Source organism: Castor canadensis, chromosome 18 (genome assembly GCF_047511655.1).
Source record: "Castor canadensis chromosome 18, mCasCan1.hap1v2, whole genome shotgun sequence".
Taxonomy (NCBI): domain Eukaryota; kingdom Metazoa; phylum Chordata; class Mammalia; order Rodentia; family Castoridae; genus Castor; species Castor canadensis.
In genome coordinates, this window is record NC_133403.1 from 34,941,369 (window position 1) to 34,961,281 (window position 19,913).

General features: G+C 47.3%; 1 protein-coding gene across 1 annotated transcript in view; it reads right to left on the reverse strand.

Annotated features, from left to right (window-relative positions):
• Window positions 1–3,256: 3,256 nt before the first annotated feature.
• The window catches only part of Rnft2 (ring finger protein, transmembrane 2), a 66,316-nt gene continuing 49,659 nt past the window's right edge, over window positions 3,257–19,913 (reverse strand). The window contains exons 8-11 of the mRNA XM_074061438.1: window positions 11,464–11,613; window positions 9,418–9,483; window positions 9,147–9,248; window positions 3,257–3,522 (exon numbers count right to left, since the gene is read on the reverse strand). Coding sequence (XP_073917539.1) covers window positions 3,388–3,522; window positions 9,147–9,248; window positions 9,418–9,483; window positions 11,464–11,613 — 453 coding nt within the window. The 3' untranslated portion in view covers window positions 3,257–3,387. The remainder of the gene's footprint in view (window positions 3,523–9,146; window positions 9,249–9,417; window positions 9,484–11,463; window positions 11,614–19,913) is intronic.

Genomic DNA, 19,913 nt, shown 5'->3' on the forward strand with positions numbered 1-19,913 from the left:
ACTGGTGTGTTTTGTGATTACAAAAACCGAGGAGGGACAATCTCAAATGCAACTTATGGCTGGGCATGGTGGTACATGCCTGTAGTCCCAGCTGCTCAGGAAACAGAGGTGGGAGGATCCAGGTCCTAGGCCAGCCTGGGCAAAAGTGTAAGACCCTAAACGAAAAGCAAACTAAAAGGAAAAGTTCTGGGAGTACGGCTCATGTGGTAGAGCACTTGCCTAGCAAGCGTAAGGCCCTAAGTTTAAACCCCACCAATGCCAAAAATAAAAAGGCTTCCCTTGGGATGGGGCTGAGGCTGGGATCACCTCAGAAGTCGCTGTCTAGCCTGGCTTCTTCCCTTTGCCTGCTCTGTTTCACCCATTCCCTTGGGCTCCTCCTGGGAGCAGGTTCCCGGGAATGACCTCTGGACAGGCTCTGCCTTCGGAGAAAGCACGAGCATTGAATGACCCACTCCAGGAAGGGCTGCTTCTCCTTTCACCTGCAGCAGGTCCCCTTGGCTTCAAAGAGGCACAGGAAGATCAGGCCGACAGATGAGACTGATGGCAGAAAAGGAACTTGAGACAGAACGACACCAAAGGCAGCTGTTTGTCCCAGAGCAAAAGCACTAAAAGGCTGGGGGCCTCACTTCCCAGTTCCTCCTTAGCAAGGGGTGTGTGTGTGGGGGGGGTCTCTCTTCTCCCTGAGGACTCACACTCTCCTTTTTTGAAGGTGCTGGGTCTGTTACCCAGGTCCAAAGCCCCCCTTTCTTTCCCCACACAGGCTCTCTCTTCTTTTTTTTTTTTTTTTTTGTGGGACTAGGGTTTGAACTCAGGGCTTTGTGCTTGCAAAGCAGGCGCTCTACTGCTTGAAGCACACCTGCAGCCCATTTTACTCTGGCTATTTTGGAGATGAAGTTTCTCAAATTATTTGGCCAGGCTAGCCTCAAGCCATGATCCTCTTGATCTCAGCCTCCCAAGTAGCTAGGATTACAGGTGTGAGCTACTGGAGCCTATCTTATTCTCAGGGCTTTTTTTTTTTTTAATGAATAGGGACTTTTTTTTTTTTTTCTTTCGGTAGTTTTGAGTCTATGTAACCCAGGCTAACCTGGGATCACAGGGGTGCACCATCACACCTGGCTTAAACAGGACCTTTCATGAGGACTTGGTGAAACTTGGGTCAGTGGATTATAAGATAGTACGAGCAGGATAGCTGGGTGCCTATGCTTGTGACTGTAATTCCAGCTACTCAGGAGGCACAGATCAGGAGGATGGAGTTTCAAAGCTAGCTGGGGAAATAGTTCACGAGACCCAAAAAAGGGCTGGTGGAGTGGCTCAAGGTGAAGACCCTGAGTTCAAACCCCAGTACTACAAAAAAAAAAAAAAAAAAAGAGAGTACTCAGAAACTGCTTGTAACAAATGAGTCATACATCACTGGCAAAGACACTGGCATTGCTCTTTCCCCACAGGGACCCCCTTTTTTGGGGGGTGGAATTCATGGAAAACCCTGCAGCTCCTCACTAGGACAGAAGTGCAATCCCCCCACAAGAAGGAGACCCCCAGATGGGACATTCCCCCACAGTGCAGGGAATAAAGAAATAAAATCCCAAACTAAGCCATACCACCTGCCCCCAAGAGCCCCCCAATACAGGACATCCTTTATAGTGTCAGAGGCATAGCTCACTGTTTGTGCAATGTTAAGAGAAAAAAATTTTGGTGCCGTGGGTATAATTGGCAAAACCAGTGGCACAGTCACCAGTAATCTACAGTTTCCTTGGTCCCAGCAGAAAACATACTGGGTTCCGTCACCCCAGCAATAGCTCTAGGGAGGTCAAGTGACTTCCCAAAGCCACAAAGCATGGAACCAGGATTCACTGTTCTGCGTGCTCGTGAGTCTCCTGTGCCTCTGACAGCACCAGCAGGCAGGGCCATGTTTCTGACACGAACCAGTTGCTTCTCTCCAGTTCTCCTCCAGGCAGAGAGAGCAGCCTGCTGCATCCACCCTGCCCGTCTCCCCCCCCCGCCCCCCCCCGCCTTGATTATCCAGTCAAGGGGCATTGTTAACATCACGGCCATCGCCATAGTAACAGAGCTTGAGAGATGCCACGCTGCCTTGGAAGGGATGTCTTGCTGAGTACCAGGAAAGAGTCACGGATGTCAAGCAAAGGAAAAAGGCCCCCGGTACATGTCCTGAATCTATGGGTGGAGGGGGAGATGGCTCCCCACTTTCCCCAGGGTTCACACGCTAATTTGCTTCTATAACCACACGCATTGCTTTCTCTTTAATGCTCCCAACATCAGTGTTTGACAATGATGGAACATAATTGGAAGGGTGGGTGGGCAAGATTCCACTGGCTTCTGTGTGGTCACCTGTGCTGTCTGTCCCGGATTTCCAAGCAGGGCATTTCACAGGCAGAGAAGTCGCCCTGTCATAGAACCCGAACTCCCACTGTGCCCCAGGCCATCTGAAACATGCATGGTCCCTTTGGCAGGGGCTGCTGACAGGTCTGAGACGGAAGAGATAGACAGGACAGAATGGAAGAAGGAGGAATCCACATCTGGCCAACGGTGACTCTTCTTGGTACCCAAATGGGATTGAGCCCAGGAAAAAGAGGAATATTAACATTTAAGTTTTCCAGGGGACTCAGGCACAAGGAGATTTCAGGAGGTGACGTTTGCCATTTGCATTCTCAACGCAGTCCGTATCCAACTTGCTGGACCCTGGGACCTCCGATTCTTAACCAGGGAAGACTGTCACAATCGCCTCTTGGGTTTTTAACTAGCCAAGTCTGCTGGGCTCATGCCTGCAGCATCTCAGGCCTGCAGGCTGTGTGGGAAGCTCAGTTCCTCTTGTTAGCAGGGGGACCCCAGGAAAGTTGCCACACCAAGCTCCGTACCTCAGTTTCCTCCCCCTCAGAAACAGAGCACTTCCATCTCAGGCTGGAAATGGCAGAAGGCACCCCAAGCAGGATGGGGCATTTGGTACATGAAGTCATTCTAGGAAGATGGTGGGGCCCAGAGGGACACATTTGGAGAACGTGTCACCTGCTGGCCTGGGCCACATGCAGGAGGGGTGATCGCAAGGCTCCTCCCCCGTTTGCAGCGTTAAGTACCAGGAGCTAGGTGGGAGGTGACATGAGGTGAGGACATCGTGTGTTCCCGATGCTGGACTTGCAGGGGTGGATGACTTCCACACATCAGGGCTGAGTTAGGATGGCTTCCCCTTCTGTTGGGGAAGGATGCATTACTGGACCTCGAGACAGAACAGGAAAGTGGAGCGAGGAGGCCAGGGGGCTGAAGGTCTGGAGGAGGTGGAGGGCAGGAGGAGGATGGAACCGCTGGATGCTGTTTTCCAGGCAGCCCCAGGGCTGGGCCGGGAATGCTGACCCTCTGGCATCTTCCTGCATGGTCCTAGTACACCTGGAAGTGTGCTGACGTGGTCCCATCCTTCCAACAGCGCAGGGTGTCCACGGCAACCGAGCGACAGAGCGGGCAGGTGCGTTCCAGATCCAGCCACAGGCAGAGGCACTCCTCACAGAACACGTGCTGTAGGGATGGCAGTGGGCACAAAAGTGACTGAGGAGCTGGGGACACAGCAGCAAGCGAACAAAACAGCCTGGCCCTGACCTCCTGGAGTTTTCACTCCAGTGGAAGAGATCACTGGCCTCATGAATGTGGAAAATAATGACAATGTCAGAAGGAAAGGAGGTCTGGGGAAATTTTCATGAGATAGTAGTCTTTGGGCAAAGCTTGAAGAAGCATCAGGGGTGAGCCCTGACACAATTTGGCAGGACAGCTTGTGCAAAGGTCCTGAGGGTGGAATGTACCTGTGTGCTGGAGGGACAGTAAAGAGGGTGTGGCTGAGTTGGAGGGAGGGGGATGGGAGAGGGAGATGAGGTCACAAAGACTGCAGGGCAAGTGAGACTCGGTGAGGATTGTGGCTTTTATTTTGAGAGAAGTAGGGAGTCATGATGGACTCTGAGTTGAGGAGTGCATGATGGACTCTGAGTTGAGGAGTGCCTGATATGATTTGCAGTTTAAAAAAGATTTTTGCCTGTTCGACTGAGAACAGCACACAGGGGTCAAGGGAAAGTGAAGAGTCTGGAAAGACAACAGATCCCAGGGCTCTGTGACTGTATCTCTCTGACAAGGGATTTAACCTTCCTGTGCCTCAGTTTCTTCATCTGTAAAATAGAGATAGTAACCACCCTACGCCCGCCTTTAGGAAGTTCAGCTGACATAGTAAAAGCACTTAGATATGACAACCAAATACAGTACATGATATTTTTTTTTTGTGGTCCTGGGTTTTGAACTCAGGGCCTCGTGCTTGCTAGGCAGGGGCTCTACTGCTTGAGACCGAGCCCTAGACCCAGCACACGACTCTTGATTGGGTCCTGGATAAGGTTCATTTTGAAGGCAACTGGAGTCATTTGAACAGATGGAGTCTCTTGAACTATATGCCTGGGCTGGCCTTGAATCTCAATCCTCCTCATCTCAGCCTCCCAGCTCAACTAGGATTACAGGCACGAGCCACCAGAGCCTGGTAGGAAATTAAATTTGTCAGTTTTTTTTTTTTTTAAACTCATTCATTGAGGCTCTCTTCCCCTTTTTTTTGTCAGTATTGGGATTTGAACTTAGGGCCTCCTGCTTGCTAAGCAGGTGCTCTACTGCTTAGCCACACCCCAGCCCTGCCTGTTTGCTTTTTTTTTCAGGATGGCCTTGGACCTTGATCCTCCTACCTACATCTACTGCATAGCTGGGCAGAAACCTCCATGCTAAGCCATGTGTTTGTTTGTTTGCTTGCTTGTTTTTTGGCCATATTGAGCTGGACTAAAGCAATCCTCCTGCCTACAACCTACAGGAGCTTAGACTACAGGTGTGTACCACAGTATCTGTCTTACTAAACTTCTAATTCAGACATTTTGACTCTAAATGACTTCACGTTCTTCACAACACTGATGATAAGCCGGGTGTGATACCTCCCAGCACCTGGGAGGTAGAGGCAGGAGGACTGCAAGTTCCAGGCCAGCCTGGGCTACAAAGTGAGACCCTAGCTCCAACAGTCAAACAAAAAGCATGAATAACTTTGCAGCAGAAAATCAACAGGAGTCACAGTTTTATCACTCTCTTGCTGAATATGCCATACACTCAAAAAATGAAACATAGAGTCACCAAGAATTGCTGGGGGGGAGGTGTTATGTTATTTTTTTTTTTGAGACAGGGTTTCACTATGTAACCCAAGCTGGCATGGAACTCCCAATTCTCCTGCCTCAGTCTCCCTAGTGCTGAATAACTGGCACATGCTCCAATGCCTGGCTTGAAGGGGGGGGGGTCCCTAAATGCACCCTCACTCTGATCTTTAGCAAAGAAGTACTTTAAATAAACCAAGTGCCTGGCTTTGTGTTAAAAAATGCGCTTTCCCTGATTCAGCCTGGTAGGAGCACACCATCAGCACTTACAGGGAGCTTAACTGAGCCAGCCTCTGAGCAGACTTCCAACTTCTGCACAAGCTCAGTGTCTGCCTCTCCAGGCCAAGCTCAATGGGTGGGCTGAGGGCAGAGGGAGTGACACTCAGAGATTCATTTGATGACTCTTTGAAGGGGAAAGAGAAGGCTGCATACCCACCCATATGTCCACCCATCCATCCACTCATCCATTCACACATCTACTCACCTATCTACCCACCCATCTGTCCAACCATTTGCTCATACACAGTCACCTACCCACTTTTATCTCTATTCATTCGCATTTGCACTCACCCACCCACTCTTTCACCTGCCACCATCCTATCCTTCTTTCCTCCTATCCGTCCATTCATCCTTCCATCCATCCATCCATTCTTCCACACATCCGTCATCCATCCATTAATCCATTCACCACTCATCTTCCCACCCATCCATGCGTCAATCGTTCCTCCCATCTATCCATCCACTATCCATCCATCCATCCATCCATCCATCCATCCATCCTCCTATCTGTACATCCTTCCACCCACCCACCCATCCATCCATCCATCCATCCATTCTTCCACACATCCATCATCCATCCATTAATCCATTCACCACTCATCTTCCCACCCATCCATGCGCCAATCCTTCCTCCCATCTATCCATCCACTATCCATCCATCCATCCATCCTCCTATCTGTACATCCTTCCACCCACCCATCCATCCATCCATCCATCCATCCATCCATTCTTGGCTGCTAAACACCACAAACAAGGTCTCCACTCTCATGTTGCTTATAATTTGGCAGAGGGGAGATAGTTACCCAGTAAGATACCCAGCTAACAAGTGGAAAAAGTGCAGTGAAGGGAAGGCACAGCGATCTATGAGACCAGGATGGATGGGAACACGACTAGTCTGGGGAAGGAGAACCAGGGAAAGCCATATTGGTGAAGTGACATTTGAACTGAGTCATTTGTTCATTTGTTCATTCCCTGAATACATTTAGAGATCAGCAAGGCCCTTTCACTCGTGCAAGTCATCTCTGCCCTTCCAGGCTTAAGTCACAGTGGCAGAGTGACCCAGAGATGCACAGTTGGCCTGGTGATGTTTGTGGTCTCCAGCCACTCCCAGCAGGACAACAGAGTCTTATCGGGCCCTTCCTATGAATTTCTAACCCAGCTGTGGGAAGATGTGATGGTACCAGGATAAGGGAAGAGAGATAGATCGGGGCTTAGAGGGAATGCCAAAAGAAAAGATAGATTTTCACCTTGACCTCATGTTCAAATAATCCCTGCATTTGAGAAGGAAATGCAGATGGCTCAGAAGCATGTGAAGAGATGCTTAGCCACGCTCATAATGAGGAAAATGCAAATTAAATCTGAGCTGAGACAGTGCTCGTCACCTGTCAGATTGGCAAAGCTGAGGCTTGGTAGCACTGCCTGATGGGAAGGGAGGAAGTGGGAGCAGAAGCAGACACTGTCTTTATGGAAGAACAAACTAGCAGTATCTGTCAAAACTGTGGAACCCCAGTAATACCACCGCTAGGAATCTGTCCTACCAAGAGCTTGGGCACATTGAAACAGAATGCCTGCCTGCTAGAGCTAGTGTTTACTGAACCCTGATCGTGTGCCAGGTGTAGCTCTAAGGTCTCATTGGAGTTAATCCACAGGATGAGCTCAGGTAGGTGGGACCACTCGCCACATTTCAGCATATGTGTAACAACAAAGGCACTACATGCCTGTCAAGAGGAGAAGGGTTGCATAAATTGTGGTCCATCCATCAAATAGAAGATTATGCTGCTATAAAACTGAGTAAGGAGCAATCTCCAGGAGCTGCAAGCAGTAAACGCCAAGTGCACATGATAGGGAGGGTATGATGTGCTCTAGCTCAGAGTTCTTTAAAAGATATGTTCGGCTGTGTGTATGTCTGTGTTTGCATACATATACAGGTATATTCGTGCATATACAGACACACATGTGTATATGTATGTTTGATATATATGTTGAAATTCCCTAAGACATCTTTGAAAAGATTCAAAGGAGGTGGGTAAAAGTGGTTGTTCCTGTGGGTAAAAGAGATTAGAGAGTTGGGGACAAGGCAAGAGGTCTGTCACTGTTCTTCGTATATCTTGCAAAAAAAAATTTGTTTTGGATGCTACTGGGATTTGAACTCAGGGCTTACATGCTTGTTGGGCATGTATTCTACTACATGAACCACACTCCCCAGCCTTTTTTGCTTTAGTTATTTTTCAGGTAAGGTCTCTCTTTTTTGGGGGGGTGGGAGCCAGGTCAAAATTCTTTTAGAGTAGCTGGGATTATAGGCATATACTACCATGCCTGGCCACAAAGACTTTTTAAAATAAACTTTTTATTTTGAAATAATTTGAGGCTTACAGAGAAGTTGCAAAGATAGAACAGAAAATCCCTCTATCCCCCTGCCCCAGTTTCAGTTTCCCGTAGTGGGAACTTGCATGACTGAAGTAGGTCTGTCAAACCTGACCAGTCCACACACATCAATGTACTACTAACCACAAAACTCCAGACCTGATTCAGGTTGCACCAAATTAGTTTTCAAACATCCTTTCCCTGCTCTAGGATCCAAACCAGATTCCATATTACATTCAGCTGTCATATCTCCTTTTGGAATTTTGACTCGTTTGTCAACTTCAAAGGAAACTAAATTAAATTACAAATAAACTTCTTCAAAACCCTTGAGCAGTAATAAGAAGGAATTTTTGCTGATGCTAAAAAGAGGACCCCACCTCCTGTCCCACCTTCGGGAGTGGTGGGAGGGCCATCTGCTTTCCATTCCTTCTGGAAGCCTGGCTTCTGCCTCCTCCAACAGCGTCCCCACCCAGGGATTCATCACTCTCTGCCCGGGTCCCCTGGGACAATGCATGAATCTCTCTTACACAGCACTTATCACCACCTGCCTTGTTTCATAGTTATTTATGTATGTGTCTGTCTCCCCAAGGAGGCCACCAGCTTCCAGAGGAGGGGACAGGCTCTGTGTCCCTCTGCCTCTCCTCCCTGATATCTGATAGGATGCTTTGACCCAATGTGCATTTTCTAAATTGACGCCTGGCCCCAATGTCAGGAGGAGGAGGGAGGGATGCATTTAGAGACTTCAAAGGGACTGACCAGCACTTACCACCCTGGGTTGGTGACCCATGACAAATAATGAAATTAATTGGTAATATTAGATATAGTGATAATAACACTAGCTATTGCTGTGGTTAAATAATTCAGTTTTACATCTTTCCATAGGTAATCTCACTTAATTGTAACAAGAGATCTATGAAGTATTATTGTGCCCTTTTAAATATGGCACAGGGAGATGGATGACCCCCCCACCATGGGTCAAGAATGATGCTGAGGACTGGGGGTGCCATTCAGTAGTATACTAAGTACACTTAGCATGTGCCAGAGACCCTGCGTTCAATCCCTGGAACACGTACACAAAAAGTAATGGAATTCACACTCAGGCTATTTTAATACTACGCCCTACTGAATTTGGTATTTCTGCATTTTGCCAATGATACTGAGGCTCGGAGAGGTTAAGTAACTTGCCCAAGGTCACCCAGCCAGTAGGAGGCAGAACTGAGATTTGAACTCGGGTCTGGATGACTCCTTTTTGATCCACACCAGAGCCTCAAGGCTTGGTCATGAGACAGACTTTTCCCAGGGCAGCCTCAGTCCCTCAAGAGGGCATCTCTTGCTCACCTGACACAGGAGAATCACAGGCTCCCGAAACTCTGCCTGGCAGATGGCACAGATATCACCGGCTTCTGTGCACTGCTGCCCAGTGGCTCGGACCCCATAGTTCTGTTTGGAAAGGAGCAGGAGACACAAACACAGCTGTGGTGGGGGGAGGGGTGGATGATGCCCTGAGGACCATTGTGAGACTTGTGGGGTGAGGAAGGGGTGGCTGCCACCTCCAGTTCCCAGGTTCCAGTCAGGACCTTCCTCCCAACCCCCCAGGAAGTCCACTCACCTGAGAGGTACAGAGGAGCTTCAGGGCTTTCCTAACTCCGCCAACACGGCCACAGATGTCAAATGACTGAAAGTTGAGCAGAATGATAACTGAACGTCATCATTCAGGGGTTCAGGATCTCCCCCTATCCCTGAACAATCTCCCTGGCACCCATCTTTGAGTCAGAACATTTTCAGGAAACATCTTGCCATTTGCGTCAGTTTTGCTTGGCTTTTGTCTTGCTGCCTGATAACAGTCTTCCCTGCTACCTAAGCCAGATAGCAAATAAATGGCACACATACTCTTCCTATCCATAGCTCAGGGTAAACGCTGCTGATCAATCACTGTGCTGCTCCTATGAGCCCAGGCAGAGCCTGGTAATCCTCCTCCAGCCAGCCTCTGCTAGTCGGTCAGCATCAGCAAGCAGAATAAAAGCCCCATGGCTGGATCAAATAAATTGCTTGGAGGAAGGAAAGACAAACATGCATTCTCCAGGATCCTCTAGAGGCAGAAGTACAGAAGAAAAAAGTAAGAGGAGAATGAACTTGTTTTTAGGGAAAAAGACCCTGATTTGCACCCAGGATGAAATGCAAAGTGTTAGCTACTGATTTGAGGCACTGAGAGTGTGGAGTGTAAGAGGGATGATATTTTGCAATAAGAAGAGAGAAAACACATTCAGTGGTGGGGTGGTTAGGAGTTCTGGGCTTTGGAGGCAATCTGCCTGGGTTTGAGGTTTGTAATTTCTAAGTGACTTTGGGAGAGTAACTTCGTGTCCCCATGCTTCAGTTTCCCCATCTATAAAATGGGAGTAGGAATGGGAGTTGAGGGCTGTTGTGAAGATGTGAATGAATAGCATATGGTAAGCTTCACTGGCTAGAAATCAGGATGGATTCAACCATAAAAAACACTGATGCAGGCTGGGGGTGTGGCTCAAGTGGTAGAGTACCTACCTAGCAAGTGCAAGGCCCTGAGTTCAAATCCTATACCACTATCATTCAAAACTGAAGGAGGAATAAAAACCTTCCATGAAGCTGGATGTGGGTGGCTCACGCCTGTAATCCTAGATACTCAGGAGGCAGAGATCAGAGGCTGGTAGTTTGAAGCCAGCCTGGGCAAGTAGTTCACAAAACCCTATCTTGAAAAACCTCATCACAAAAAAGGGCTGGTTGAGTGGCTCAAGGTGTAGGCCCTGAGTTCAAGCCCCAGTACCACAAAAAAGAAAAGAAAAGAAACCTTCCATGATAAAACAGAAACTAAAACAATACATGATCACTAAACCACCACTACAGAAGATCCTGAAAGGAATCCCCCATACAGATGATGAAAACAAACCTAGCCCTGAAAGGATGGGGATTATTTAACCTCAGGAGAAGACCAGTCATAAGCACTCAGAGAGTAGCATTAAATCGGCTGCACACACTCAAATCCTTACACAATGAAAACAACCAAATGGCAGGAATCACCACACACCTCTCAATACTAACATAGAATGTTAATGGACTCAACTCCCCCATCAAAAGACCCTGATTGGCAAACTGGATTAAAAAGGAAGACCCAACAATCTGTTGTTTACAAGAAACCCATCTTATGGCAAGACACAAACACTGCCTTAAGAGTGAAGATTTACCAAGCTAATGGCCCCCCAAAACAGGCAGGAGTAGCCAAAAGGCACTGATACATGTTACAATGTGAATGAACCTCCAAGATGGCCACATCAAAGAAGCCAGACACAAACGGTTATCTCCTGCAAGATTCCATTTATATGAAACATCCCCAATAGGTAATTTCACAGAGACAGAAAGGAGATTGGTGATTGCCAGGGTTTAGGGGGAGGAAAGTGTTAGAATGGGGAGTGACTGTTTTGAGGGTACAGGGCTTCTTTTGGGGAGTGCTAAAAACATCGGGTCTAGATAGAGGGGCTGGTTGCCTGACACTGTGAATCTACCACTTGAAGATGGTTAGTGGTTAATTTTACATTGTGTGAACTTAAAACAGAAGAGGTGAGCAGGGCTAGTCCAGGCTTCCCAGCAGCCCCTGGGGCCAGCTCTCCAGCCTCAATCAGCTCACCTTGCAGAGACTGTAGAGGACAATGAGGACCCCACCCAGCAAGTAGCTATTGGAGGGGTCATCATCCATGATGTACTTGTACCACAGCTGGATTGGGACCAGGGATCGGAACAGCTGGCTCAACTCTTCAATGACCAGATAGAATTTTCCCTGCAACCACACAAAGAGCATCAATTATTATTAGCAATAAAGACCCAAGGGCCAAGCGAGGTGGGGGTGGGGGTTGGGGGGATCCAGGCAGGGTAGTAATGACATTCCAGGTCACAGGCAGGCCATTAATCAGCTTCAGAAAGCACTCAGGCCAGCTCTAATGGGGCCCAGAGATGGCCAGGGAGACACAGCCCTTGGCCAAGGCCCTCACCCAGTGCCTGCCAGCCTAGAGGATCAAAGCAGCAAGGATCAGGTTTCAGAGAGGGAGAAACACTTTGATTTGTCACAGGGTTCCAGTGTGCTCACTATCTGTTTCTTCTTCTTTTTATTTCATTATTATTATTATTAGCTTTTAGTGGTACTGTAGCTTGGCTTTAGGGCCTCACGCTCACTAGGCAAGTGCTCTACCACTTGAGCCACACCCCCATCCTTTTTTGCTTTCAGTTTAGTTTTTGGATATGATCTCTCACGGTTGCCTGTGGCTGGCCTCTGTGTGTGTAATCCTTCTACCTCTGTTTAGCTGGGATTATGGATGTGCACCACCACACCTGACTGTCTGCTTCCTGCTGTGTGTATGGAGAATAGTCACTGCCTCCCTCTACACTACTGTAGAGGGCCGATGTGGGAATCATAGGTGACCATCCCAAGGGCCTGGGTAGGAGGGCACTGGTGGCAGGTAAGGCCAGGCCAGGAGGCTGACAGCAAGGAGATGTCTACCACTCCAGCTCCATCATCTGCTACCTCAGAGGATGCAGGATGGTATCCGGGGAAAGAAGGGTGACTTGGGGCCTCACACAGAGCAGGGCTTGACTTATCAGGCTGCATTTCGTAAGCCTCCATTTACTCACCTGCAGAATGGGTATCCAACTCCCCACCTTGCTGGGGCTTCATGGAGAGGATCAGGAAACGTGCCTGACGTTGAGCTAGGTACACAAACTATTTCCCTTCTTCCCTTCACCCTTGGATAAGTCCCACAGCTTTCTGTGGCTTGGGCCATAAGAGGGAGGTGAAAATAACCCACCCTGTCCTGTCTAATGAAAGTAGGCAGAAACCTACTTGTGACCGCTGATTCCTCTCTGAGGAATTTCCCCAGGAGAAGCAGAATCATATGTCTGCACGACACAAATGTTCTTAGCAGCCTTTATTCAGAAAATGCCTCAACTCCAGACGACCCAGATGTCCATCAATGGTTGGATGGATAAACAAATTCTGGCACTATTTATAAAACAGGATAATAAACTCAGCAATAATAATAAAAGATTGCTGCTATTTGTGACCAGGTGGGTGAATCAGGACAAACATTATGTTGAAAAAAAGGAGATGGTTGCGAATTGTTCTATATCAGGTGATTCTGGTTTATATGAAAAATGAGCACTATAAAAGCATAAGAAGAAATTTGGGGATATGATAGAAATATTCTATCATTGATTGTGATGGAGGTCACATGGGGGAGTACGTGTGCCACAACTCATCGAAACATATGCCCACGTCTGTGCATTTTTTGTACTTAAATTATACTTTAATAAACCTGCTTAAAAACACATAAGCCAAAAACTCTGCTCCAGGTATCCACAGTCTTACAAATGTAAATTTTCTTTGCTCTAGCAATTCTACTACTAAAATAACAAGGACACGTGGAAAGATGTGCCAATAGGAATAGACACTGTGGCATTTTTTTGTAACCACAACAAAAGAAGTCACAAAGGCAATGTACAAAAAAGAAGGCCTGATGATGTTAGAGATCTATAACAGAAAGTCATACAGCTATTAAACATTTTCCTGGCTGGGTACAGTGACTCCCGTGTACAATCCCAATGAATTGGGATGTGGAGATTGGGAGGATCACTGTCTGAGGCCAGCCTGGACGAAAAGGTTGTGAGATCCCATCTCATCCAATGGCTGCAAATGGTGGCGTGTGCCTGTCATACCAGCTACATGGAAGCACAAATAGGAGGAATGAAGAAAAGGACAGCTCAGGTATAAAGCAAGACTCTGTCACAAAAATATCCCAAGCAAGAAGGATTGGGAGTGTGGCTCAAATGGTAGAGCACCTGCCTAGCAAGTATGAGGCCCCTGAGTTCAAACCCCAGGACCATAAAAAATTATCCTGAAAAAAAAGCTACTTTTTGTTAATGAAACCAAACAACAATACCACATTAATCACATGCCCATCAAGTGATCAAGGTTAGCAGCCTCAGTAATAAGTCATATTAGCATCGTGAACTCCCTGATGTGCTGTACTGAGAAGGACACAGTAACACTTCTGCAATACTCTCACCCAAAACTCATCACTTCAATCAATCCTCAGAAAACGAGACAAACCAAATGAAGTACGGTCCATAGACTAACTCCCCAGAATTCTTCAAAAATCAGTTTTGGTCAAAGACAAAGACCAAGGAATTGCCAGATGGAAGAAGGTCAAGGAGATTCTACAAGTAAACGCAATGTGTGAACTTGGATTCAGTCTGGGACTAGGAAAAAGATGTAGGGTATCTGGCAACATGAATAAGGTCTGGTGCCATCAACAGTAACAGTATCAAAGAAATGTAAAGAAAAAGAAAATAGCAACAGTATCAATGTTCATTTCCTGGCTTTGTACTACAGTTACATCAGATGTTAGCATTAGGGAAAGCTGGATGGAGGGTATGTGGGAACTCTCAGTAAAAGTTTTCCAACTTTTCTTTAACTCTTAAAATTATCCCAAATTAAAAGTTAAAAAGAAACCATCTTGGTAAATGATACCTATTGACCTAAGGAGATGCTCATTTTACAATCTGAAAAATGGTGAATGTAAAATTCATTCATTCTCTTTTTCTAAATTTTTGTTTAGAGGGGAAAGTCTTCAAAACGTGCACATATATCAAATAGATGCTACGTGTCATGGGGGAGAGACATTATATCAGCCCCTTATACCCATCTTGATAGCTGGGCATAGGCCACTCTGAAGGTACCCTGTTGATGCAGATGTGTGCACATGAGTCAAGGACCAAGGAAGAGTGTCCAGTCATGCACTCACCTCTACATTTGTGACTGTTTGGCTGACTCTCTGTTGAGGTCATGGTTCCATGAAGGGCTTTTTTTACCCCTCCTGACTCCTACCAGTCAGTTCTGCAGCCCCAGGAACATCCCTTAGAAGGAAACTCTAGTTTTTCCTCTGGAACTTGTGAAAGGTGGAGGTGATAAGAGAGCAGAGATGTGGGAGATGGTTGCCATATTTGTTTCATACAGCCAATGGTATGATGGATACTGAACCAATGGTACAGAAGCTCCAAGGATGGCAAGGACTGCCAGTCCATCTAACCAACCAGCCAGACAGACAGACAGCCAGCTAGCCATCTAGCCATTCATCCACTCATCCATCCATCCATCCATCCATCCATCCATCCATCCATCTCTTCACTCATCTTTCCTTTCTTCCCTCCCCTTCACCCACCCACCCATTCATCCACTTACTCATCCATCCATCTACTCACCTATTCATCCATCCACCCATCTACCCATCCATCCACCCATCCACATCCATCCACATCCATCCATCCATCCACATCCATCCATCCACTCACCCATCTATCCACTCTTCTTTCCTTTCTTCTCTCCCACTCATCCATCCATCCATCCATCCTTCCTTCCCTGTTCCCTTCCTATGTAGTAATGCTCCCTCTTTCCTCTACCTTAGGTCATTTCCCAGAATATTTAGCCACTTTTTTTTTTTTTTTAGCAGTACTGGGCTTTGAACTCAAGGACTCACACTTACTAGGCAGGTGCTCTACTGCTTGAGACACTCCACCAGCTCCCAGAATATTTAATAAATTTTTCTAGCACCTGTCTCTCCCACTGGACTGCGAGCCCACCCCAGTCTCTAGCCCATAGCAGGACTGGGGGCCTCTGAAGCTGAAGATTCCACCCTCATCACCCCTGCCAACTTCCTAAACTTTGCTGATGGCAAAGGAGAGTTGGAACACTGAAGAGAGAAATCCGGTTTATAAGCAAGCACTGATGTCACAGAAAATAAAATTCAAGGAGCGAGTGCCTAGTACACCATGATAAAAGTAGCAATTAACTATGGGGTGGGGCGGGCCACTTTGAGGAGATCAAACCACCCCACCGGGGAAAACTGGGCATATCCCAGTGAAACCATTTCTCCCTAATTAAGCCGTTTTATAATTCCAGGTTTCTTAAGCATGTTATTTCTGACGACCACCAAATGGAACGTGTGGTTTCTCTCGGGTGTCGGGAGAACAAGGGAAGCGATCAGAGTAGGAGCCGCCTGGCCTCCCTGTCACCCGTGAAGGGGGAACAGTAGCAATTGTTGCCAGACTTGCTGGGGCACGGGAGGCTCTGGGCTTGGATTCCGATAAAAGGGGGCGGCACGGTGGATTCTATTCTGACTTCCTCCCTGCCAGGATGGGGGTGGGACAAAAAGCAACCCGGGAAACAAGGAAACAACAGAGGCTGGCTCAGGAAGGCGGTGGTAAATGAGGGAGCCAAGGATGCTGGGGAAAAGGAGGAATGAACAGAGAAGGGGACTTTCTGAGCAGAACACAGCCACCCAGGAAGGATGATCTGGAGAACTGCAGGTGGGGAGGAAGGGCAGAGACACCATGCTTGCTAGCAGCTGTCATGGATAAAGAAGGCTTAGACAGACATGAAAGGGATTTTACTTTTTTTTTAATTTTCTGTGTCAAGATTAGTAATGATATTTACACAATCTCCCCTGTTCACGAATCTCTTTCATACACACTTTCTCTTCCACAGGGTCAGGACAGTGTAACGGTTAAAAGGAAGGGATTAAGCCAGGCGCTGGTGGCTCATGCCTATAAACCTAGGTTCTCAGGAGGTAGAGATCAGCAGGATCGAAGTTCGAAGCTAGCCTGGGCAAATAGTTGACAAGACCCTAGCTTGAAAAACCCATCACAAAAATAGGGCTTGTGGAGTGGCTTGAGGTGAAGGCCCTGAGTTCAAGTCCCAGTACCACAAAAAAAAAAAAAGAAAAGAAAAGAAAAGAAAAAAAAAAGGAAGGGATTGGGATAACAAGGTCAGATCTGCTACTTACTAAATTGGCTGATTTTGGGCAATAGTGTAACTTCTCTGAGCCTCAGTTTGTTCATCTATATGTATGCATTCATACATACACATATGCACACACGCACAATACATACACGAGCAGACACACATGCATGCAGTGGTGTACTGGCAAAACTATTGGCTGGGGGGAAAAGGCCCTGACTTGTGTGTTTTCTGACACAAAGACAATCTCAAGCTACCAAGGGCTCAACAGCAGCCCTCACATTTCCTGAAAATGTGACCTTCACCTCCCACAGCCCGTGCAACCTGGATCCAGGGGCAGGATGAGGATGAAAGGAGATAGATCTGAAACACAGGATTGTGGGAGGCGTCCACTACATGACATGGCTAGAGCCGAGCCTCAGGACGATCGGGAGTGTTGTCATCTTACTTCAGAAATGAGACAACACAGGTTTAAAAAAATAAGGCATGGGCTGGGGGTGTAGCTCAGTGGTAGAGCAGGTGCTTAGCAGATGGGGCTCTGGCTTCTATCTCAGACCTGAAGGAAGGAAGAGAGGAAGGAGAAAAGCAGGTGCACTAGAATTGAGGCAGAGATACCTGGGATCTCCAAGCCCAGACCTCAATCCTCATGTTAACCTTCTTCCTCCTCTTCTCCCTCCTCCTCCTCTTCTTCTTTTGGTGGTAATTGGGTTTGAACTCAGGGCCTTGTACTTGCTAGGCATGGCTCTACCACTTGAGCCATGACCCCAGTCCTGCTTCCTCATTCTCTCTCCTCCAGCCACCATGTTGGGAGAAGCCCAGCTAGAAGGAAGAGCCAGGTGGAGATGTCCTATGGAAAGGGAGTGAGACTGGTACTACAAGAGGTGACACACAGAACCCAGTCAGTAGTGAGGATAGAGGCTGGGATGTAGGACCTGAGAAAGCCACTCCTCCAGTTCAGCCAAGGTCTCAGACTTTGAGGGAAGAGGTCATCTTGCATGGTCAGCTCCAATAGACTTGGGGTGCAAGAGAGATGAGTTCTCTCCAGTGTGCCCAGAATCAACTCCTGACCCACAGAACAGAGAGAAATAACAAAAATGATTGCTGTTTTAAGACAACAGGAGGAGGAGGAGAGAAGAAGGAAAAGAAAAGAAGGAAGAGGAGGAGAAGGAGAAGAAGGAGGAGACCAACAAAGGTATTCATGTAAGGCCATCTAGCTGGCACTGTGTACTGAATTATGTCCCCTGAAATCTGTATGTGGAAGCCTTGATCCTCAGTGCACAGTCACCTCTTGGCTCCCACAGGGGGATTGTTCCGGAATCCCCCGGGGATAACAAAGTCTTCAGATGCTCAAGTTCCTTACAGAAAATGGCATGGCATGTGCATAGAAGCCACTACGCAATCCTCCTGTGAACTTGAACTCTGTAGATGATTTATAAAACCCAACACAACGTAAACGCTAGGCACATATTCCTTACACTCCAGTGCTTATGTAATAGTGACAAGAAAAATCTGCCCATGTTCAGTATAGACAAAAAAATTTCCCCCAAAATACTTGTGACCCACAGTGGATGTGGAAACTGGGGATACAGAGGCCTCACTGCATCTGGAGGGACAGCCTTTGGGAGGTGGTTAGGTCACAAGGATGGAGCCCCTGAGACGGCATTAGTGACTTTACAAGAAGAGACACCGTGAATCTCCCCAGCTCTTTGCCCTGTGAGGACACAGAAAGAAGACAGCTGCCTGTGAACCCACAAGAGGGAAGGTCCTCACCAGGAACCGAATCGGCTACCCTTGACCTTGGACTTTGCAGGCTTCAGAAAAACATTCCTGTTGTTTAAGCCACTCAGTCTATGGTATGTTGTTACAGCAACCTGAGGAGACTAGTAGGGGTAGCAAGTAGCTGACCTGTGATTCGAACTTAGTTCTCTGTTCTTTTCCATAGACTGGGTTCGAATTCCAGAGCTGCCACTTCTAGCTGTGCACCTATGAAAAAGCCCTTTTCCTCTCTGTGACCACACCCCTATAATAATTCTCAGTTCTCTGTCTCATGACCAACACCCGATCCATTTACAAATTCTGTTGGAAACAGCTCCCAACTGTCCCGCTGCCTTTGTTCTTGTGTCCCTAAAGCTTATGCTCTACCCGGCAACCCAAACAAGCTTTTCCAAACACAAGGCAAATGAGATCCTCCCTGCTAGTGTCTTCTATCTCCCTCAGAGTGAAATCTGAAACCCTCACCTGCCTTCCAGATCCTGTATGATCTGCCCACACTGCTGATGGAGCTTTCTTCAAAGACCCAGGCACATCCTACCTCAGGGCCTTTGCACTTGCGCCTCCCTCTCCTGGTATCCACCATGCTGGCTCCCTCACTTTCCCTGGGTCTCAGCACAAATACCATCTCATAAAGGAACCCCCCCAAACCACAGATATGAAATAGCACCCACTTCTCCCAGACACCCCCACTCTTCCACATTCTAGTTTTGCTTTTGTTATGGCATTCACCCTGTAACATAGCCTGTATTTCATTGCTAGGAGGCTATCAGCTCCTGAAATGCATGGGCTCGGTGTTTTTTGGGCATTGCTGTTTTGGCCTGCAGAATCTAGAACAGTGCTTGACACCACAAAGGATGTGACTCTGTCCTCGCCTGTACACCGGAGGTGACACTGTCAAGGGCTTACTGCACGCCATGGGATGCTCCAAGCACTCTGTATTAATCCTCACCCAGACCTCTGAGATGGGAGCTGTCCTTATCACATCCCCTTTTACAGAAGCACTAAGTGATGCAGAGAGGTTAAGTCCCTCGATTAAGGTCACACAGCTGGTAGGCAGCACAGACAGAATTTGAACCCAGGCAGCCTGGCTCCAAAGGCCGTTTTCTTACCTACTGTTATAAACCCTGTTGTGTACTAACATAGAGAGCAGAGAAATCTACAAAAAAAAATTATAATGAATAATGTTCTCAGTAGTTAAAAAATACAGGTGTATTTCCTCGTCAACATGTTACTTATGTGATCATGTGATGGCTTGATTATTATTACTTTTTATTGTTTTATTATTCATATGTGCATACAACGCTTGGGTCATTTCTCCCCCCTGCCCCCAACCCCTCCTTACCATCCACTCCACCCCCTCCCACTCCCCCCCCTCAATACTCAGCAGAAACTATTTTGCCCTTATCTCTAATTTTGTTGTAGAGAGAGTATAAGCAATAATAGGAAGGAACAAGGGTTTTTGCTGGTTGAGATAAGGATAGCTATACAGGGCATTGACTCACATTGATTTCCTGTGCGTG